Source organism: Osmerus eperlanus, chromosome 9, assembly GCF_963692335.1.
Source record: "Osmerus eperlanus chromosome 9, fOsmEpe2.1, whole genome shotgun sequence".
Classification (NCBI taxonomy): Eukaryota; Metazoa; Chordata; class Actinopteri; order Osmeriformes; family Osmeridae; genus Osmerus; species Osmerus eperlanus.
The window spans coordinates 7,155,274-7,178,843 of record NC_085026.1 but is presented as its reverse complement, the minus strand read 5'-3'; the positions used below and the strand labels follow the sequence as shown (position 1 = coordinate 7,178,843).

General features: G+C 44.8%; 2 protein-coding genes across 2 annotated transcripts in view; one reads left to right on the top strand and one right to left on the bottom strand.

Annotated features, from left to right (window-relative positions):
• The window catches only part of nrxn3a (neurexin 3a), a 532,817-nt gene that overhangs the window by 117,406 nt on the left and 391,841 nt on the right, over positions 1-23,570 (bottom strand).
• The window catches only part of babam2 (BRISC and BRCA1 A complex member 2), a 53,342-nt gene that overhangs the window by 19,534 nt on the left and 10,238 nt on the right, over positions 1-23,570 (top strand). Inside the window, exon 7 of the mRNA XM_062469044.1 lies at positions 20,625-20,734. Within this exon, the coding sequence (XP_062325028.1) occupies positions 20,625-20,734 (110 nt within the window). The remainder of the gene's footprint in view (positions 1-20,624; positions 20,735-23,570) is intronic.

Sequence of the window (23,570 nt, the reverse complement as noted above, 5' to 3'; positions counted from 1 at the left end):
AGATAGAGTGCATCCCGATTTTTTGGTTGTAGCTGGATCCGTGATTTAGCCCAACAGTAGCCCAATCTGCTCTTGCGCCCACTCCTCATAACATCTATCCACAACCCCATGTCTGCCTCAGCAAGATAAAATACATGCACCTTCCTTTTTTTCCCTCATTCTTTCTAAGAAAAGAACACATAAAAAACACCCCAGAGGCAGAAGCCGCAAGTGACGGAGTGGGGTGAACTTGTGCCTAAGGGCCTGGCCAATGTATTTTCTAGCGTAATATATTTGTCAATATCACTAACTTGGTTATTTATGTACACACTTGTTTATGTCCTTGTCTTTTTTTGTCTTAGTTCAAACTCTTCAATAGCTAAGGAAGAACAATGTTCATGTTGATATCCCAATGAAAAATACTAAAGGACCCAGCAGACATTAAAAAGAACAAGGAAACAAAGAAAAGATTACATAGGCTCTTTATCAGCTTAGGAAAAAAACATCCTTATGCAACAATTAATTTTTCGGGCTGTCCATGCTAATTAAAATCGTGATTACAGTTTGAATTAAAGCAAATTGAAGGGAAGGGGGGGGTGGGCACAACAAGCCGTGACTAGCTTTTTAGAAGTCTTTCTTCCATTTTTCCAAGCTTTTTGTTGTTGATTAATTGCAAAACACAATTGCAAATTGTCTGCAGAAAAGACCGGAGAGAAAGAAGGGCAAAAAACAGTGATCCCCACCCCCATCCTGGAGGCAGTGTTTAACAATGGCTCCGACTTCCACTTCAGTAGGAGGGCAGTATGAGCAGCATGCCGACCGACGCATGGGGCTCACTCTGCCCAGGGGCAGGAGGACAGAGTTGGGGGGGGGGGGGGGGGAGGGGGGGGACTTGTGCATGGCAAACATCTTAATTCTCAGAAACCTCATCTTCCGTCCCCCGGTCCAGACATCATAACTCAAATGGAGAGCGGTTGGGCTTTTCCGTTTGAGACGTTAACATTGTGACCACAATAGCACGTTGTCTCTTACTCACCCATCGATTGATAACGGTACACTCGCGACACACGTACGATTTAAACCGACATGTCTGTGTCATTTTTGTACCCAGATATCCAACCTGTCACAGATTGCGTCGTTGGAACTCATGTGTTGTCTTTGCACACACACATTTACGAGAAGGAAAGCCAATCCTGAGCTTTTGTGGGGCCTCCGAAAATGGCATACACATGAACGCCTTTCAGACGTTGAGCCGATATTCCAAATATTGATGTAATTAGTTCAATATTTGATTATTGTGATTTTCTTGTTTGCATGCATAGTGGCAAAATGGGTTTCATTCAATAGCTTGTTCTCCTAATCCAGCTCCTAGCAAGGTGGAGTACATTGTACTATTTGTACTACTATTAGCTTGTAGACCTGTAGGCTGTTTTACCACTCACATTGTTATGTGTCAGTAATAAATTGGTCAAATGAAATAAATAACTCAAAATAAAAACAAACTTCCAAACCTCAAGACTGCAAACATGTGCTGTTAAATGTGATGTTTTGTAAGTGGAAGGCTTGGAGTGTAGATACTGTACCTACATGTCCTGTACGGTCCTTGATATTTCTCAGTACAATTGAGTGTTCACAGGTTGTTTCCATTGTCCTCAGCTTCATATGTCTCGCTCCCTCATCACAGAAATTTGCATCTGTTTGCATTTGTATATTTTGTGCTACTTAACATGTTGCCCTGTAGAATATATGCAGACCTAAACTCATTTCTTGACATCGTCTTCCATTCTACAAATCAATCTGAAATGTTTACAGCCTTCCTGCCTAAGGCTGCACTGTAACACAGTGTGGCAAATGTCAATAAGAAGGTTCAACCTACTGTCAAATGTTACGCCCCAGGAAGGGCAAGCATACATCGTATTCTAACATGTTGTTTCTAGATAGCACCTCGGAAACATTGATCTTTTGTTCTAACATCCTATCCACATGAGATTCATCATTCAATTTAGATAGCAGAGTAGTCAGAAGGGGTTAGAATTGCATGTGTTGCTCAAAGCAATGGGGTCGCATTTTGATCACTGCAGTGGGCTGCATAGGTAGGCGTCCTTTACTTAAATCATTTGATATAACTGAACTACTTAATAACCTTCCAAATTGGTCGATATTGTGTGTCTCATGGTGCTTGCGCCTAAAATAGGCATGAGCTTGTTCTCAACAAAACAAAATACAGCTGTTAATCCACTTCTTGCTCAAAATAAGGTAATGATGTAGCTCTTCATCCAACCGTGAAAATCATAGTTTGTCCCATTTTTCCTTGGGTAATAGGAGAGTAACATATTCTTTTTATATTTTTTTTTTCAATGAAATTAATAAATGTCAGTCAGTGTTATAGAAATACAAATGGGTGCGTGTGAAAAAATATCTCCCATAGTGCAGTGCCCATAGCATAATAATACTACCTAATAAATAGTGATATATATCGTCTATTGTAAATTACTAGAATAAATAAAGAATATGCTAGAAGTTTACATTTAGTTTACCTTCCAAGTCATTTCGGAGAGTTAAAACAGGATAGCCTTTCTAAATTCTTTATATTATTTTCAGAATTCAGAAGAAGACAGTAGTGCAGTGCTTGTGATGCAGACCGTGATTAAGATGTTTGTTAGTTCATTTGGAGTTTGTTTGCATGGTTAGAACCTTTTTACAATTTGATTAGAGATATTACTGTGGTCAGTAAACAATGAAACACTTAATTATTTCAACATAACAAAATTCACTGATCTACACTGAAAATACAGTATCCACTTTATATTGTCTTGCTGTTAGTTAGCTAACAATTATAAAAAGTTTGAGTTAAATGTTACCCATTTAAAGAAGTAGATTAAAACTATTATGCCAGCCAACACTTCTCATTTGGCCAAAAATGCATTCTAATAGCAATATGAACATTTGCGTCTGCAGCTGTACCCAAAAACATATTTGTGGTTGCCAATTGAAATGTTGTCCAGCAAGTCCTCATTTGGTGATGCCTTGCAAAGCAAAGGAAATCAAATCCCTGTAGAATAAGGCTAAAACACAGGCTACATAGGCTACTAAACAAATGGACAGATCGAGAGTGGTTTGTCTATCTCCCCCTTTATCGTCAAGTGATTCGCTGAATTATGAATTGATAAACAACTGGTCAGGCGGTTTATACGTGGAAAGGGAGTTTGCATAAAGTACCCATAATGCAACCCATGTAAATGTTTAGGCCTATTTTTTCCCCTCTAAACGTGAACAGCTTATCAAATAACGTCACACACGGCACTGCAAATCCTTTGGCTCTGAGCAAGGCCAATTTTCAACTTCATACAATGCCCAGTACCCGAGAGAGTGGAGCAACAGACATACACACACACGGTAAGTAAGTACAGGGACATTCCCCCGAGGCAAGTAGGATGAAGTGCCTTGCCCAAGGACACAACGTCAGTTGGCATGACCGGGAATCGAACTGGCAACCTTCGGATTACTATCCCGATTCCCTCACCGCTCAGCCACCTGAACCTGACTGTTCAACACCTGAACACACAGTATTGCTTATATTGTATTTGTCTTGCCAATCAATAGATACAAGTAATTGCTAATAGCATCATGTAAGTCTAGCTTGAGCTCACATATACACCATGTCAAAATCTTGTAATACATTGTATTAGGACCTCATATTGACAGAATACATCAATACTGATAAAGCATAGTAGGGAATTTAGTGATGACTCAGGGCTTACTTAGGGGACATTGTCTCAAAAAAACAGTTGAGTGGGTGTAGATGGGAAAACTCTGACTTATCCATACCATAAGTTGGCAGTTCAGGCCATAAATGTGTTTGTGCCAATAAATAAATAAGGTAGCACGAGCCAAACTCTCCAAATCCTCTGTCGGATAGTTTTTCTTGCGGAGTCTTATCAATCTCAGCACCTGACTAGTCGAGCACCAAAACCCCTCCGACTCAACTTTAGCGCAAAGCGGAGATTAAAGGGAGAGGGAGAGTGACACAAAGCCACTTATATGGCGGCCCACACCTATGAATCACCACAGTAGTAGAACTGTGTGGGACACACACAAGTTCAAGTTTGGTGTTTTTTTGTGGCTTTTTTTGTGTGTCTCTAGGATTTGGGGAAGAATAACCACAGTCCTGGACAATGCACAGATCTCAATGCCGTTAGCTCTCTTGGTTGCCACATACTTCTTGCCCCATCTCTACCCCTATCCTCTTTTACCCACCCACACACCACTGGCCTTTATGTTTTTGCTGGGGTTTGTGGGTACTGAGGTTCCTCTCCATGAAACAGTTGGTCTTTTAGAGAAGTTGTGGCAAAAAATAGATGGTTCAGACAATTGATTACTGTCGCAATTCCTTGTGTCTCTCTTCCTTGAAGACAGCATCTCTCTTCACGGTCACAAACACAGAAACACACACAAACGCATTGTCCCACCCAAAGTGGAGAATTGGATCTGACAAGTGTGTAGACGAGGACAGTGACCATGACATCATTCCGTGTGACTTCAGCACCCTGCATTTAGGCACCATTAAGGGTATAATTAACTGCCCACAGCACCCATTACAGCTGCTGTTGCTCTCTGTGCTAGCCTTCTTGTGTCATGTCATGTGTCACCACCAGAAGAGAGAACTATCCTCATGCTAAAATGTGCGAGGTTACCCCAGGATTTTGAATGTGTCGAGTGGTCGCGTTCTTTTGAAAGGGTCAGTATGACCCACTGGCTGAGAATTTACCACTTGGTTATTGTGTCACCATTTGGGGTTGTTGTCTGATATCTACTGAGGGAGCCCGTCATTGTGGTTTGAATCAGAGCCAAGATGTTTTTCTTTGGTTTGAGATGTTTTGGCGGGATTCGAGTTATAAAAAAAAAAAAGGGGTTTTCAGAATCGGGCTGTTTATTTGTGTGTCTGTTCTCTGCCGGGATCAGCCCAGGCTTTATAGTGAGAAAGTCTTTGGTGAAAAAGGTTCTTGCCTTGCTCCATTTTGGAGAATGCAAATCCATGTGAGATGAAGATTCCTTCAGGGCTGTTTGTCCTCCTCACTCTGCACTCTGTCAGAGAGTAAGCCCAGGCCTGTGCGTGACTGCTGAGCATTTGATGCCAGAGCGAGTGGTTCTAATTTGTGGCCTTGCCGTGCCCTTTGACGGTAAACACTGACTAAGAGCTTAGGAATCTTAAGAGCTATAAAATAAGTGCAGGTTACTCCTGTAAGGCTGCAAGTGTGCTCTCTCTCTCGGCCTCTCTTTCCCTATCTCTCCCTGTGTGTCTCAGCATGTTCCCTGCAAACTAGATTTCTGTCTTCCAAAGGTGAAAGAGGCACAACTGCGTCGTCTGTCTATCATGAACGGTTAACTTTCTAACAGTCAGGTCCGTAAAAACTTAATTACACCCGTTTTCTTACATTCAGTTGGTTAGGATTATGATTCTTGTGCTTCTTGCAACATCTGCCTCAGGCATCCACCAACAAAGTTCTTCTGTAGCTACAGTTAGGTCCATAAATATTTGGACATTGACACAATTTTCATCATTTTGGCTCTGTATACCACCACAATGGATTTGAAATGAAACAATCAAGATGTGCTTTAAGTGCAGACTTTCAGCTTTAATTTCAGGGTATTTACATCCAAATCAGGTGAACGGTGTAGGAATTACAACACATTTTATATGTGGCCCCCCCCCTTTTTAAGGGACCAAAATAATTGGACAAACTAACATAATCATAAATCTAATTGTCACTTTTAATACTTGGTTGCAAATCCTTTGCAGTCAATGACAGCCTGAAGTCTGGAACCCATAGACATCACCAGACGCTGGGTTTCGTCCCTGGTGATGCTCTGCCAGGCCTCTACTGCAACTGTCTTCAGTTCCTGCTTGTTCTTGGGGCATTTTCCCTTCAGTTTTGTCTTTAGCAAGTGAAATGCATGCTGAATTGGATTTAGGTCAGGTGATTGACTTGGCCATTGCAGAACATTCCACTTCTTTGCCTTAAAAAACTCTTTGGTTGCTTTCGCAGTATGCTTCGGGTCATTGTCCATCTGCACTGTGAAGCGCCGTCCTATGAGTTCTGAAGCGTTTGGCTGAATCTGAGCAGATAATATTGCCAGAAACACTTCAGAATTCATCCTACTGCTTTTGTCAGCAGTCACATCATCGATAAATACAAGGGAACCAGTTCCATTGGCAGCCATACATGCCCACGCCATAACACTACCTCCACCATGCATCACTGATGAGGTGGTATGCTTTGGATCATGAGCAGTTCCTTCCCTTCTCCATACTCTTCTCTTCCCATCATTCAGGTACAAGTTGATCTTGGTCTCATCTGTCCATAGGATGTTGTTCCAGAACTGTACAGGGTCTTTTAGATGTTTTTTGGCAAACTCTAATCTGGTCTTCCTGTTTTTGAGACTCACCAATGGTTTACATCTTGTGGTGAACCCTCTGTATTTACTCTGGTGAAGTCTTCTCTTAATTTTTGACTTTGACACAGATACGCCTACCTCCTGGAGAGTGTTCTTGATCTGGCCAACTGTTGTGAAGGGGTTTTTCTTCACCAGGGAAAGAATTCTTCTGTCATCCACCACAGTTGTTTTCCGTGGTCTTCCGGGTCTTTTGGTGTTGCTGAGCTCACCAGTGCGTTCTTTCTTTTTAAGAATGTACCAAACAGTTGATTTGGCCACACCTAATGTTTTTGCTATCTCTCTGATAGGTTTGTTTTGATTTTTCAGCCTAACGATGGCTTGCTTCACTGATGGTGACAGCTCTTTGGACTTCATATTGAGAGTTGACAGCAACAGATTCCAAACACAAATACCATACTTGAAATGAACTCTAGACCTTTTATCTGATCCTTGTCAATGAAATAACGAACTCCCATGAGGGAATAACATACACCTGGCCATGGAACAGCTGAGCAGCCAATTGTCCAATTACTTTTGGTCCCTTAAAAAGGGGGGGGCCACATATAAAATGTATTGTAATTCCTACACCGTTCACCTGATTTGGATGTAAATACCCTGAAATTAAAGCTGAAAGTCTGCACTTAAAGCACATCTTGATTGTTTCATTTCAAATCCATTGTGGTGGTATACAGAGCCAAAATGATGAAAATTGTGTCAATGTCCAAATATGTATGGACCTAACTGTATACTGCCAAGCCGCTTTTGTGACGCAATGTTTGTCTAAAGCAGCAGTGGCAGTTATGAACTGGTGACATGAAAAGGATCCTAACGTTTGTTTTACTTACTATAAAATGTACCTTAACACAACACAATGAGGCTGAGTGACCACTAGCCTTTCAGAAGCGGGGGGGAATTCCCTTTAGAATGTCTGGTTGAAGTCCGGTCACAGGTGTGTTTAGGAACTGTTCTGGTGGTTTCTGGGAGATCATCAGCCTCCTAGCCCAGGTGTTAGCTCTTTCACATTCAGGTGCATGCTGCTTGTGGACGTAGCTTACTGTGGACTGAGTCATCAAGCTGTTTTGGACACAAGGCCACAGCTTCAGTCAGGCAACACATAAAATGGTGACTTTGCACCCTGACTGAAATCACAAACTTTTAAGCAATTTTTCACATATTCTAACAGACGGTCTGATTACCACTTGACATGCTGTTCTTGTAACAGTGTAATTAGGTGCTTAATTACAATGTAAAAGGCATTGTAGCGCATTGAGAATGTACTTAAAAGGCAATTATGTTGTGGAACAGCTTGTAATTCTACACTGTGTACATGTGCTGTCAGTCACCTCTCTGTCATCCATGTGGTTGTAGCAGGCTCTCACCCATAGGTGTGTGTGCTATAATTTAAAGTGGAAAAGACTGGAATAGACACCATGTCATGATTACATATTAAGTATATTCTCAATTAGTTACACATCCTTTTATACATGAAGTGTGAGAAAGCACATTGTTTATGGTTTTACATGGCCAATAATGTAGTATCCGTAATAACACTTCAACAAGGGCACTGCAATCTCAAATCTGACCGAAAGTCCCCATCACGCTGCTGTTGATCCTCCCCTGTATGTGATGCCGCCCGATCAAATTCGTATCACAATTTCAAACCCAGAGTAACTCTTGTCACTTCCAGATGCATGTGCGGTAAGAAAACATCGCAATGAGAGGAAGGTATTTCCATCCCTGAGCACTAATGCTCACTTCTCCTCCACTCAGTTTTTCTCAGTGTATCTGCCAAACGGTTCCTTACGTCGCTCCTATGTGCTAGTGCCTAATGGGCTCAGTATTACAACCCTTACCTTCACGGACACAGATTGGAGTGGAATCAGTGTTGTCTTGATGATGCTCCTCAAAGAGACTTTGCTTAGTTGTAATTGATGACATCTCTTTAAGATCACCATGCCATTGGCATGGCAATTTAGAGTAAATTGTCCTAAAGAAACATCAGGTAATTGCCAGTTCTGGCTTCCGTAATGTACCAAACGACTGAAATCTGAAAAGGCCAACCAATGCTGCCACGCACATAAACAATTAAGTTGCTTTTTAAAGGTGGTTGAATTATAGGTTGGACTGCACTCTAAGATGGGAATAAATGTCAGAAGAATGGTTCCTAAACAAAAATTAAAAGAGAGAATGGGCAACTAGCTGCTTCAGTGCGATTAGTTGGTGGTATCCATAATGAATTATTCTAAATTGGAATTTCAATGAGTTTATCTAGTTTCTCGATGTGGTGGTTCAATATGTTTGTGTCCCTTGTTTCAATTTTTGTTTCCGTTGTTATGATAATGACTATTGATTCATCAAGGGATGCATAATATCATAACAGGTGACATTTGCTGCCAACACACACAACATAGAGAACACAAAATCCTTTTGTGGCCCACGTCTCTGCTGACGCAGGGATCAGTAGTTCCCCTTGTCGTGGAGCTTGTTGCAAAATTACGAAGAATTTGGAGGTTTAGCGACGTCACCCCAGGCATACATCACTTTTCCTATGCTGTTATCGGGGTTAAGAGGAAGGAAGGACTGTAGAAGGTGGTCTTGAATGCTGTATGCCACACTTCATCTTTTTCTCCTACCCCTTCCTGTCACACTGACACAATGCAATTCATTTGGTTTCGCAAACAGGTTTCATGAATTGCTCAATGGTCCGAAAATATTAGACGGTAACGTTTTTTTGCCGAAAAATGTTCAACTGCTGTTGAAAACCTTTCAATCCGATTTCCGTCATTCCTCGTCAGAACAAAGTTCACTTAAGCTAGATCGTTATTCCACATTGACTTACTATAGTAAGTAGTCACTACTAACACCATAGTTAGTAGATCATTGCTGCATGTGCAAACCAGGAGCTCTGTAAGGTGGTCAGGGTACTTCAGCAGATGTTTCAAACAATTCTCAGACCATTCCCAGATGGAGATCCTGGGCTTTATCTTTGATATTTTTGGCTCTTCATACCCCACACATTTAAGTTCAGAGCTGCAATGATGGCCATTATTGGCCAAACATCTGGCTTCTCAACAGGTGTCTCAGGGGAGGGAGGGGAGGGGGGAGATGGTCTGCATGGCAGAGCTGCACCTGCTACGTGTAACATGAACCTGGTCTTACAGTGTTTTTTTTGTTTGCTGTTTAAAAAGATACTCTCTCACAAACTCATCAGACATCAAAGGGCTCATGGAAGCCCTGAAGTTGCAGCTGAAACCTGGCTCTGTAAATGCAGCATAATTACAGATGATGGCTGCATCAGCAAAAAATATCAGCGTGTCCAGACTTCAGTGCATTTATCTCACTCAATATAAGCAACCACCTGTTTTAAACCAAGCCACAGCAGCTCCTGGTTTGTATGAGTCGTTTTGTTTCATTGTCCGTAGATGAAAAGGTTGTGGTGCTTTGGCCATATTCTTAATGGTCCGTCCTACCTTTTGTCCGTGATTTTCCTGTGGCTATTGTCTGCGTATGATTGAAACCGTATTGGTACAACATTAGTTTGCGTTATCGTGACTTCATCAAATCTATCCATGTACAGAAGGCCTCTCTCAGCCTACGGTTTTGCTTTCATCTGGCACAACCACAACTTCATCCACTTAGTCTAATACATTTTCATCAACTTTCATTTAATTCGTGACAATTACAGCTGTCATGGAAATAACAGCTGCTTTAACCTCTCCTCGATCTTTTCCGTGACCCCAAAGTTTGCCCAGACCCACTTCACATGTACTTCATTGCCTCCCCCAAAAGCGATTCCCTGTCTTTACTGACATTTAGGATGTGGAAGAGGGATGCATGACCTTCAAAAACTGCCATTATCAAAAGCAATTACTTCTAATGGTTCTTCTCTTCTCTTCCCCTCCACTCCCATTCCTTCTCGTATTTGCTTAGAAGGGCTCTGTGTGTGCAAGCTAGCGCTCATTTTTCATTTGAGCAACGTGTTAACTAATTAGATTAATTAATCAAGGTTAATTAGTCTTGGGAAGTGTACGTTTGAGTGAGCAGGAGATGCCACAGAGAGCGGACACTTGACAGACAGACAGACAGACAGACAGACAGACAGACACAGACAGACAGACAGACAGACAGACAGACAGACAGACAGACACACACAGAAAGATTCTGAAGGGGTTGTCAAGACCAAACGCACAGTGCATACAGTAGCTGGAGCAGACAAATTAATTCAGAGGATAACAACAGTATTTGTGTAGACCGAGGGAGGGTTATATTTATTTTTTTTGCTGCATAAATTACAACCTGTCACACCTCTTGGGATGTTCATACAAACTAAACTTTGTTTTTGTTATTTAATAATCTGCCCTTGTTTTTTTCTTGAGCAAAAACAAACAGTGACTGTAAATAAGATGACGTTTCATGGTCGTGACGTGAGCTCCTCAGAATCCAATGTTGTTATGACAAACCATTGATAAGAGTCTGAACCTTGCCCAGCTTCCACCGAAACAAAGTCACAGAGACTGTGCTGTCTGTTCTAAATACAAGACGGCACCACCTTTGGCAAATAAGCAGTACTGTGTGTTCAGGTGTTGAAATAAGCCTAGCTAGAACCTATTACAGTCCAGGTATCCACCCTTTTCAAGGCCCATGTTGGCACCAGTTACACCACCTCCACAGCTGCCTTGACATTTATTTAAGCCAATTACACCTCTGACAAGGAAAAAATATATCCCAAACTCCGAGAAGGAAAGTCCTATTTCCTGAATCCCAGAAGGGTCACTTTGAAATGACCCCTTGTCTGACTGTGAAGGAGGGAAAAGTCGGAACCTTGCTCTCGTGGTGCAGTGTCATGCTTTAGCCAGAGACACACAAACTACATCAGTCCTATTATCAACCCAGTTACAACAGAGTAGCAAATATAGAGTAGAAGTCAGGTTACTAGAAGAGGCTGCTAGAGCTTATTATGTGTCTAAAGTTCATTTTGTGTCGCTTTGAGAATAAAGATTGGAACTGAACACATGTATTCCGATTGTAAAGCCAAGGCAGGTAGTGTCGAGAGGTGAATGTGCTGGAGCCCTACCTTTGGCCTACAAATAGACCTTACAACGCAGGTTTACAGTTATAAGCCCAGAAAGCCCATTCGTTAAACTATGTACTGTAAATATCAATTTGTGCCTCTCCGCACCTAATTTAGCACAAAAACCACACCCTTAACTCTGGGGTTCCTGCTAGTAAACACTGTAAAGAAAAAACGAAACTTTATCACCCAGAGACTGTCTGGTCAGCACTGCATGGTTTATGCAAAGGCTTATTTGGTGTGGCAATGCAAAGAGCTTGAATCTGATAGTCGTAGGATATATCTTTGTTCTTTGTTTCTTTCCTATTTGAACGTTATCTCTCTCTCCCTTCTAGATGCCCCTCCCTTTTGTTTGGATTAGTTTCTATCCAGGCCCAGCTTTACAATTGTACCCGTCTTACGTGACAAGGCCTCTGAGGTTGCATTTATATGGGGGGAGGTGGGGGGGGGGGCACAGGTGTGTAGCAAATGCCCTCACCTCTGCCTAAACTGTTCCACATATGGGCCCCCGTCACTCTCGCCAACAACCCCCGTCGCCGTGTTGAATGATGGGCTGTCAGGAAGGTCCTGCCCTGAAGCAGCAGAGTCGAGGCACCCTCTCTCGATTCTTCCTTGTTGTGACACATGACTAGGGCACCAAAGCACGCCCCCATGATGGGCTGCTTACCGGCAATACCAATATGAGCACTCTGACCTTTCTCTCTTTTCTGCCCTTTCTTTTCTCTCTTTTGTTTTTATACACCTTTCTGGTAGGCCATCCCTTCTCGTTTTGCTGGGGTGGGGAAGGAGGGTGGCGTGCACGTTTGAAATATGGCATTTTTGTATCATAGTATTAGACTGACAGATAAAAACGCAATAGAAACACAAGCACAACACATGAACAAGTTGCATAATGCATGAACTCGGTTACACATTGGTCTAACTCAAATACCAATGCACGCATTGTTACAACATGTAACATCATTTGATTTAAGGGGTCGTAATATGAAAATACCCACAATGTGTGTGATCTAATTACCCCAGTAGTTTTAGCTACTTGAGCATGAACAACACCAATGTGTTGTGTAGCTAGCTTTGAGAGTCTGCCCAGAAGATAACTGCTTTTCTATGAGGCGATTAGCATCGATGTCTCGATGTGCGGCGTTAGCCGTACATTGTGATTAACCCTCGTGCTGCCTTCGGGTCACATGACCCAAAGGTTCATAACGAACCATCGTTGTGTTTACCCAATTTTACCCAATACAAAAACAAATACAAATAATTTTCTTTTAACCATTCCAATGTGGGGGGTCTGAGACAGCCCGACAGTTAAAAGAAAATGCTTCACTTTGTTTTTGTATGAGGTAAATTTGTCACAATACGACGGTGGGTCACAATGACTGATGGGTCAGAATGACCCGAAGATAACACAAGGGTTAAGAGATTCTTAGGTCGATGTCAGGAGGAAATGGGTAGAAATTCTTAGCTCTGGTACATTTGCAAATGGATGTTATCTAACTATGGGCTATCTTCAAAAGAATACTGACATCCACCATCCGGTATTCTGTGTGTATGATTGGTGCTTTAATTAGAGAAAGATGCATGACAAAAGAAGAGCTAGACAGAGGTAGGAATGGGATATAAAGAGGGGAAAAGGCAATGGAGCAGAAGCATCATTGAATGTATGTCTGCTTGTGGGTGGTGGTCATGATTTGAGTTGAGTGTGTGTGGAGGAGTACGGGTGTGTGTTTAGGTAGCTGTGGTGTCGGAGGCGGGCGCGACCTTTAGGATCCGGAGGTTGGTCAGAGAGGTCAGTGGAGCAGAAGTAGCGTTGTGCTCCACTGACCTCCACAGGCATTGAGTGCTTCCCTGCCCTTCTTCTCCTTGCTTTGAGGTTGGCGAACCTCAAAGCTTCCTGTCTCCCCCCCCCCTCTCTCATCCATACTCACACAAGGAAGAGATCTTCCACCTTTTTCTTCCTGACTCGAGTAGATATTGTGGTTCCCGACCCTTCACTGGCTTATTCTTAGATCAGAATCTTCTAGTCTTCTGTCTTTTTCCGTGTTGAGGATGCTTTCCTCTACCTCACACTTCAGAAGTGTCTTTTTTTTTTTTTGGCCTTCAATGGAGAAGGTGGGATGAGAGAGACTCTGCTTTGTTCTAAACTAAGGCTATGAAAAGACCTATTGTTCCTCATGTGGGGAGAATGGCATGGAGAATGGCCAAAGGGTTACTATTTGCAGGAGACTGCAAGACCTCAGTACACACACTAAAGTAGCAGGGACATTTGGCCAAAACAACTATTGACATAAACTTGTCATGCTAAAATATAACAGAAGTAAAAAAAAAAAAATAGCATTATTGGTTGTCACTGTCAAGAAATGTTGTGCCAGTTCACCAGCGTCACATACAAGTGTCAAAATGAGTAAAATGTCAATTTTGCAATTTTGACACTTGATTTTCCAAGATTTAATGCGTCACAGTAGTGTCATGCACATATATAGATATCTAATATTCATCATATTTGCATGCATGTTTGGTTCCTGTGGTCTTCCATGTAGGTCAGAAGAACAATGTTATTAACATGTAATCTCTTAGGCAGACAGTGTATGTCCTTTAAGCAAACTACCATGGTATACTGTAATGTACAATAACAGAATATAAATGTTCCCTATAATAAAGTCTATGGTGAAATGGAGTAAGGGCAAAAATGGCATGAAAGAGCATACATTAGGCCTTAGAGAAAAAAACCTTTCCAATCCACACCGACGACTGCTGTGATTCCATTAATAGAACCATACAACCTCCCCAGCAACAGCCTTTCTCAAGCAATATTAATACAATTACAATGTTACCCCGGCAACTAAGGTTGAATCAAGCCAGTGTATGTGAGAATAACCCTTATGCTGGAAGGCTAGCATCAAGAGCCTGCTGTCTCTAACACAACCAAGCAAGTCTAAAATATAGGGTATTACATTGAATACTTTCTTTTTCTTTCTATGTTTATGCTGTGGTGAGGGTTGGTAACTATCATGTATGAGAACTTTGGAAATGAACAGTCCTACGAATGGAATGGCAGGAATGTGTTTGTCTAGAATACTGGTAAGTTATCATTTGTAAAATGACTAGGGTTTCCGTGAATATGAGTTTGTTTACACAAAGACTTCAACTGGCCGCTTAGTGTGTTTGACCTTAATATTGTGAGACACCTCGGTAACTGGTCACTCATACGTTTCCATCCTCATTGAGTCACCCTTGCGGTTCACACAGGACAGGATATCGTCAGATCGTTGCAGCGGCGCGCTATCGTCGAAACTCAATCATTGCCACTCAGCCCACTGTCTCACACATGACTCGCGCCTCCGTGACATGAGATCTGCTAGTGTCAGAGTATTACCTGCAGCTATATCGGTCAGTTCATGTGATGATGTCTGACTGTAGCAGGGAAGGGAGCCTGATTGTTTTGGCGAAGGATCATTTACAAATACATGATGTGCAGTTTTGATTTACACAAATTGAGAGTTCCTTGAGTTGGGGAGTGTAGAGAAACTAGCAATTTTGTTGCCCAAGATCTAATTTATCAACAATTTTACAAATGATTTACGAATCCATCATGTCCTCATCATACACTCACCCTTGTCATTATAGACTTGACCTATGCCCGATACAGCACACTCACCCTTCCTTCCACACAGGTTTATTTATCTGTGGACTTCGATATCTGCTTTTACTGCAAACAATTCCTTTGCCAGGATTTAAAAAAAATCGTAGCATCCAATCTTTCTTTCCTGTCAAATATAGATATATTATTAATTTTTTTGACACCCAGACATGTGAGCATTGTTTGTCACCGTAACATGATTCGTTGCTGGATGAAGCATGTACGGAAACATTGAACATTGAACGAAAAAACAAGACAACATTTTATTTTAATGATTGGTTATTCCAACTCTAGTCCACCTGAATGTGTCTGATCGGGAGTCGGGATGAGTCGCAGTGACTGATGCAAGATCTCACCAGCTGTTTACAGTCAAGGAACAGTTGAAACCTACGGAACAATATTGCAGTCGTGAGTCAGAAACAAGTGATTTCATCCAATCTCATCCCCATACAGAGCATGTGTTTAGGGCAAGATCTACATTTTGGTAATTGCACAACAGTGAACTTGATCATTACATTTACATTTATGCATTTAGCAGACGCTTCTATCCAAAGCGACTTCCAAGAGAGAGCTTTACAAAAGAGCATAGGTCACTGATCATAGCAACGAGATAGCCCCAAACATTGCAAGCAGCCAAAACATGAAGCATACATTGTGGAAAACCAAATAAGTGCCAAAGGGAAGAACCATAAGAGCATGCAGTTAAACAAGTTACAATTGAACAACATGAAACTCCCCACAAGAGTGTACCTGTAGAAAAAACAATCAACAGTAAAATATTTCACAGCGAGTACAAGAATTTGAAACCGTTACAACTGATCATGCGGGTTTATGATAAAAATTTAAAAAACTAAAGATAATTCCTATAATACTTTTCTACAGTGTAGAATTGTAGCAAAATTAAAGCAATTTTCCTTAGCAATTTGGGGATTTAGGGAGGGTTGGGCTTCCACAGGTAAGTGGATGTTAACACTGATCTCATCTTCCCCTGCATCTCAACAACATTCCCTTTCTCCTTCCACCCCTCCCGGCACTGTGTCATCTTACCCTTTTGCAGTAACCTATACTGCTGACATCTGAGATTAATTTGATTTCAGTCCAGTTTCTCCATGTATCTACAATGTTCTTACAATAGGTATTGCTATGTATTTACATAGTGGTTAATGTAATCTCAATGTTGCCCATTCATTTCACCACCACGCCCTTCTGTGTGTCTGTCCTCCACTCCAAAGTCATGATCTCTCTCTGTTTCTCTCACTCACGCACACATGTAAACACACACGCCTTGTAAATATGGCAACAGAGGGCTGTTTAGGTATGTTTGAGTCGAGGCACCGGGGTGATTCCAGGTATTGCGCTTGTGCGCTCTGTAATCGACAAGTATTGTGACCATGACAAAGGAATGCCCACGCACACGGGCCTGTGCAGCATGACCGCACAGTGCTGGTTAATGAATAACCAAACCAGACTCCCAACCCCCTCTCAGCGGGAAGAACTGGCTGGCTCCGACAGAGAGATGTTGGGAAAGGAGGGTTGGAAGTAGGAGCCCGACGCACCTCTATTTGTGTAACGGCCTCATTAAAAGGAGAAGGATGGAAATCAGCTTGACCGGGCTAATGGGTGCATGTGTGTTATTGAGGAGGGGTCAAATCCTTCTTCCGATGTCCTAAAGCTCCCCTCGCCACCATATTCACCCTGCCCCCACTCAACAGCTCATTCAAGCCTTGGCTTTGACCTCTCATCCTTTCATAAATCATCCAATGGGACATGCTCCAGCAACCAGGACCTTGTCTTTAAGATACTGTAGTCTTCCCTCCCTCAGGCCACAAAGGTCTTGAGCCGCTACAGGCTCAAGGCTGTGTTGGGTGTCTTGGGTACTTTGGGCGTTATTTGATCAAGGCACTCTCCGTAAGCTTGTAGTGCACCTTTTACTGACTTTATCATAATTGTAGGGAAAGTGCGTTGTTGACGTTGTGGCCAGGACACAGTGCAACCCTGTCTAACACTCTCTCTTGAGGGATGCATTAACTGTATGTGCATTGAAATAAACCTTTCCTGACAAGAGCTTCTTTCCATGAGAGTCGCTAATGTTTTCCAAGAAAAAAAGGGTCATTTTGAAATGAAAGCACCGCAACACATGAATTCATGACAATTGTTGTATGGTCAATCCTGCTATTGTTGAATAATGAAATTGCATTGCCATGTCGACCAAGACATGTTTTCTCTGAAGCACACAATTATCTGGCATTTACATGGTAAACAATGTGAACTTGTAAACAATGTTCACTTGGATAATTATTCATATCTGTGGGAATAGGATGAATGATATAAAAATTTGAGTTACCTCTTTACTTTCCTTCTTAACATTCGGACTGTAAAACAAATATAAAAGCAGACACTTGATATTCGACATGTTTGATATCTTATGCTTCCAGAAGAGTCTGAAGACCTCTGGGAAGGGAAGCTTGGCACTAAGCACCAACCGTAACGTCAGAACTCCTCAAAATCTCGTACCTACACATTTCGGCAAATTAACATTAGCCATGTAGACTTCAAGCTATCTTCTGCTTTCTCTCAAAAGTATGTACTTGTTTGTGTGTTTGTGTGTGTGTGTGTGTGTGTGTGTGTGTTTGGGGAGGGAGGGGGAGGCAGGCAACATACGGACCCAGGATTCTTAAAGAAAGCCCAGGAGCCTGACTCGTCCTTACACAATAACCTCAGTGTCACTCAAGCTGCCCCATCAAGTCGGCTATGACATTTGGAGATGGGCAAATAAGCCGGACAAAAGTAAGCAACCTCCATTGTTGAGTGTTGGCGCGTGTGCGCGCGCACGTGTTTTGACTTTGGCCGGACATGGTCTGGCGTAGGGACAGCTGTCACATCTCCGACCTGTCACATGTGACACAGAGGACATGCCACGGGGGCTGTGGCATCCAGAAACAGAAGGAAGGACAGGACGATGGGGGGGGGGGGGGAACGAAGAGAGCTAGCAGACGGGAGGAAGACAGAGGCCAGGCTAGTGGAGTGGAGGAGAGTGGAGCGGTGGACGTGCGAGGAGCATGGCTCTGGGGCGTCCTACATCTGCACTACATGGACACACACACACAGCCTTCACCCTCTCTCTCGACCCTAGTCTCTGGGAGGGGGTGAGTCACATTCTCCCAGGGGTGAAGTAAGTAACTGCCCCCCTTCCAGGCCCTGGAGGAGTGACTCGTGGTACTTGGACCAGGGTTGTTTTAGCACTCATTACTCTCTAGCAGAAGTCAGGCTCTTCATTAAGGGTCTTTGTGCCTGCCTTTGGCCTGTGTAGGGCAGGGATTTGTTTTTTAATGATGTTAGATTTTCCCTTGTATTTAAGCAGGCGTCACTTAGCCCTGAGTGCATCACAGTGAAAAATAAGGCTTAAAATCTGTGTGTAAACAAATGTACAGGGGCATAGCATTGACTTTTGCTGCGCTTGGGGAAATGTAATATGTTTAGGTCCAATGCTGTTTGACATTGTAGGGTTGTAGGGCTGTTTGATGAAAGCTCACATTTAATTCATCTTATTTACATTGACCGTGAATGTAGCATATGGTTTTAATTGTTGAGAGACCACTCCATAAAGCATGTCTTCACACAGCCTTCCTTCTTGGCTCACTTCTGAACAGCAAAGCATCCTTCTCAAGCAAACAAATCAAGGCCACTCCCAAGTTCAATGGATGTATCCAAAACACACACTCTCACACAAACAGGGTAGGTTCCTCTACAGGAGCACTCTCCAAGTACATGCCCTATTTCAAAAAGTGACACTAAAACTTCAGATAAACACTTTGAAAAAGTACAATCGGACCACAACGATCACGCCACAAATCACTTCAGACTGCCGGCCCCCAAAAACCTCCCCTCGTCGGCTCTTCGGCTGTTTGTTTGCGCCAGCGACGACTTCTGACAGCCCCGTGTCGTCCTTTTGTCTGAATCACTCCAAAAACACGACCCTCCCTCTCTCTCCCCCCCGACCTCTTGAACTCCTGCGCCTCTGACTGCTCCGAGGACCTCACGGCCCGGCCATGCAGAAGAACCAAATGTTCCCTCTCTCCTGCCTCTCACCTCTGCTCGGCTACTCCGACCCCCACCATATTACTTAGTCGAGGCAGGAGCCATCTAAAAGAGGAACCCATCCGATCACCTTGACAACCGCAAACCAGAGTGCCCCCCCCCGCTCTTCACCTCTCTACACCCAACCCTTTTCTACGCTCCCTGCCCCTCCCCCCACTCTCCATCCATCCTTACCCGACTTGATTGCCGTGCCTCTTCCATTCTGTGCTATTTACAGACGCGCTGTGCCACATTGACACACACCGGTTCATTGAGGCAACACATTCGGACGCGGCACACACACAACCTCTTCCCCTTTAAGTTCACATATATATTGAGCTTGGGTGACTTCTTTGTCCCCCCCGTTTCCTGTTTCCTTTCCACACCTTATTTCAGAATCCCTACAATACACTCATGCTAAACTACTCATGTAAACATAGTGAATCGATTGACCGCAATGATAAGGTGATTGTGGCCACACATGTCGTACTGGCAACCAACCCCAGACATTTTTACGCCGTTTTCCATATAGTTTCCATTGGCCAATGGGTTTCCCTAGCTATGCTCCATCCCATAATCGAAGAGCAAGTCGCTGGACCAGGCATATCAGAAAAGTGCCCGAGGCCTCATTCAAAACAGTTTGGAAAGGAAAGCCCAGCCACGACGCAGCAATTAGGTTGCACGCGACTCAATTAGCGTCACTAGCTTGGAGGGGAGATAGCCAGTGAGTGGGAAGTCATGCACGGTCGGTCGCTCATGTCAAAAAACGCCTGTGTTGAAAAAGCAGGCAAACCGGGTCAGGGTATCGCTCCCATCGTCTCTTTGGCAGACCTCAATGTGCCCAAGTCGATAACGGGGGTGGGCCGCTTCCAGCTGCCCTATCCGCGGACTGGTAGCATGCTCCCTCATCAGCCCGTTCCGTATGGTGGGGATGAGAGCAGCGATTATCACAAATGGATGAGTTCAAACCGACTGTGAGACATTTGATTAACGCCTCGGCGCGATCGCCACGTGGCGCCCGAGCGAGCGCCCGTCCGCTCTCTGCGGGAACGCTCCGAGGTAGGCCTCTGACGAGGTCCCGACTCGAGGGAGAAGGGATCGAGAGGAGGGGGGGAAAAAAGACGAAAGTGAAAATGCGTTTGCCTGGTTCAGAGAGGCCCCAGCTGTCGTGGCTCCAGCGGCGTGAAACGGATCGAATGTTCACCCCAGTGTGTCCCTCAGCATAGCTCCATCTCGTCATCTATCTCTGTACGTCAGGATCTGAGTAGGCGTGGGGGTTTTTTTGGGGGGGAAAGGGGTTATATGTTGTGTTTCCAGCCTGTTTCATCCTAGACAGGCCTATGATGTCCTTGTCCGTGTCGTTTATCCGGAAGTGTGGAGCTGTGTGAAAAAGCTGAAGACGCTCCTCTCTCTCTTTCTCAGGACACGGCGTTGGACCCAGGTGAAGATGTGGCCCTTCTCTCTGTGAGCTTTGAGGACGCCGAGGCCACCCAGGTGTTCCCCAAACTCTACTTGTCTCCGAGCATCGAGCAGTAAGTGCCCATCCGACATATCAAGTAGTCAGGAAGTGATTGATCGATCTATCAGCACGTGAACAAAAGTTAGGGGCGCGAATCAAATCGCCCTGTGTTGGTTACTTTTGGCAGGCCAATGACCTCCTAGCAGCTATCGCTCGTACTTTTTGCTCTAACTCGTGACAAACGCGCCCGAGAGACGACGGGTGATCGATGGTCGGCAAAGGGGAAAGACAATCGTGCGATTGGAAAACAGCCGCGCGTGACGTCAGCGTCCACTTGGGTCCGCGTGTCTCGATCCGTCCGTGTGTTTGTCAATAAAAACATGAGGAGAACGCAAGGAGATGGATGAGAGGTGACAGTCTGAGAGGTGACAGTCTGAGAGGTGACAGTCTGAGAGGTGACAGTGTGAAAGGTGACAGTGTGAGAGGTGACAGTCTGAGAGGTGACAGTCTGAGAGGTGACAGTCTGAGAGGTGACAGTGTGAGAGGTGACAGTCTGAGAGGTGACAGTCTGAGAGGTGACAGTGTGAGAGGTGACAGTCTGAGAGGTGACAGTCTGAGAGGTGACAGTCTGAGAGGTGACAGTCTGAGAGGTGACAGTGTGAGAGGTGACAGTGTGAGAGGTGACAGTGTGAGAGGTGACAGTCTGAGAGGTGACAGTGTGAGAGGTGACAGTCTGAGAGGTGACAGTCTGAGAGGTGACAGTGTGAGAGGTGACAGTGCGAGAGGTGCACGACTGCGTGTCTGTGGGCATCCCGAGCGTGGCGAGACGTGAGGACGGACGCTCGTTGCGCACGGGCTTGGAATCGCTACGTCACTGGTGGGGTGAGCGTGAGTGTCTTTTTTGTTACAAGCTTAATATCCCTTAAGTGAGTGCGCGTGTACATTTGTGTTCAGCTTGTTGCGTACGCGACATGTGCGCATCGGCATACAAGACAAGTGTGTGACTGGATGTGTTTGCGTACCTTCACGCACGTTGTCACATACTCAGTGTATCCCCTTCCCCACTAAACACGACACATCAACGCGCACACACACTTCCACCTTAGGGCCATTCGGTCTGGTCTGGGGCATTCGTGCTGAGAATAATCCGTGGCTGATGTTTATTTACGAGCGCACGCCCCGTCGCACCAGGTTAAGGGGCTCTGCCCCTGCTCACTCTCTCTCACACAGGCACACACAGGCACACACACACACGCACTCTGCCCTCTTTCCCTCTCTCCGTCTTTCACTTTATGTCTCTCTCTTTCGGTCTCTCTCTTTCTGTTTCTCTCTCTCACCCGTCCCACTTTTAAAAACTCTCCCTGCGCCATACTTGCTTTTGCCCACACGCCGTACGTTCTTTGTGTTCCGTATCCCCTCCCCCCCGCCCTCCCCTGCCCCCCACCCCCTCTCTCTTTGACTTAACTCTGATGTGTCAAGATGCACTTGGACAGGTAAGCCCCTCCTCCCTCACCATCAGGCCAACCTCTTCCCCCGCATACAGAGATAACATGAACACACTCGCGCGCGCTCACACGCCGCCGAGGACACCCAGTCCTCGGCGTTCTCCAGTACGCCTCCACTCTGCATGCCAAAGGAGGGGCCCCCTCGCGTCGACGCAAAAGGCCTGCGCGTCGACGCGAATATCCCCCCTCGCCTGTCCCTGGGACAAGAGCAGGGCGCGAGGCCTCTGGCGGCCGTCCAAGAGGATCCGCCCCGCGCGGCGTGTTCCTGCGGCCCCGCGCGCAGGTGCGGCGCGCGCGCGCGTCTCGGCGCGTCCCCCCGCACCTCCGCATGAGAGCGTGAGATTGACCTGGCCCCCCCACAGCCCCTCATCTCGGGAGTCGCTGCGGCGACGTTAGAGGGGCTGGCCCTCGCACAGGGTTGATGTGAGGGAAACGGACAGAAGGAGGCTAAAGGCATGAACGAGGGAGTGGGGGGGGGGGGAGGGAGGGGGGAGTGCGGCGCTGGGGGGAGGAGAGACGGAGGAGAGGGATCTAGGACAGGCAAACGACAACAACCTGGCTGTAATGAAGGCTTGCACCCTACACAACCCTTAGTGAGAGAGAGATTTCCATGTACCTCTTGCCCACGTTTGACTTTTGTACGAACCAGATGATACTTTTTTTTTCTTTTTTTTGCATTTTCTGCTTAATTTTTTTCTGATCGTGGCAGAAAAACAGTTGGAGAGAGACAGGAAAGGCAGGGAGAGAGTGAGAGAGAGAGTGAGAGAGTGAGAGAGTGAGAGAGTGAGAGAGAGAGAGAGAGAGAGAGAGAGAGAGAGAGAGAGAGAGAGAGAGAGAGAGAGAGAGAGAGAGAGAGAGGAGAGAGAGAGAGAGAGAGAGAGAGAGAGAGAGAGAGAGAGAGAGAGATGAGAGAGAGAGAGAGAGAGAGAGGAGAGAGAGAGGAGAGAGAGAGAGAGAGGATGACATGTAGCAACTAACCCGGGCAGCTGTGGTAAGGCCTTACCTCATGTGGTATGCACTCAACCCGGTGAACCACTAAACCTGCTTTTCTCAAGTGCATGTGAGCAGGCGCTTGTGTACGGTAGTGAACTGCAGTAAAGGGCTTCTTTTTTGATTGCCTTTTTTCCATGTGCGTTTGTGTGGGAGTGTGTTTATTTCTGTCCCGGGGCGTAAATTGCATGGGTATATTTGTGTGCGTGTGTGCGACCGTCTACGCCTGTGGCTCTGTTGTTGTTTTTTTTGGTCCTGGCCCCGATGTCTTGTTCCACTTTGGCCCCAGCTAGCTGTCCCCTTGCTTGACACAGACTCCGACAGAGGGGAATACGGAGACGCAGGGCGGAACATCTGAACAGTTCCGACTGCTTCCGCTGTCTCTTTTGGTTTGCTACATCTCTTTCCTCGCTT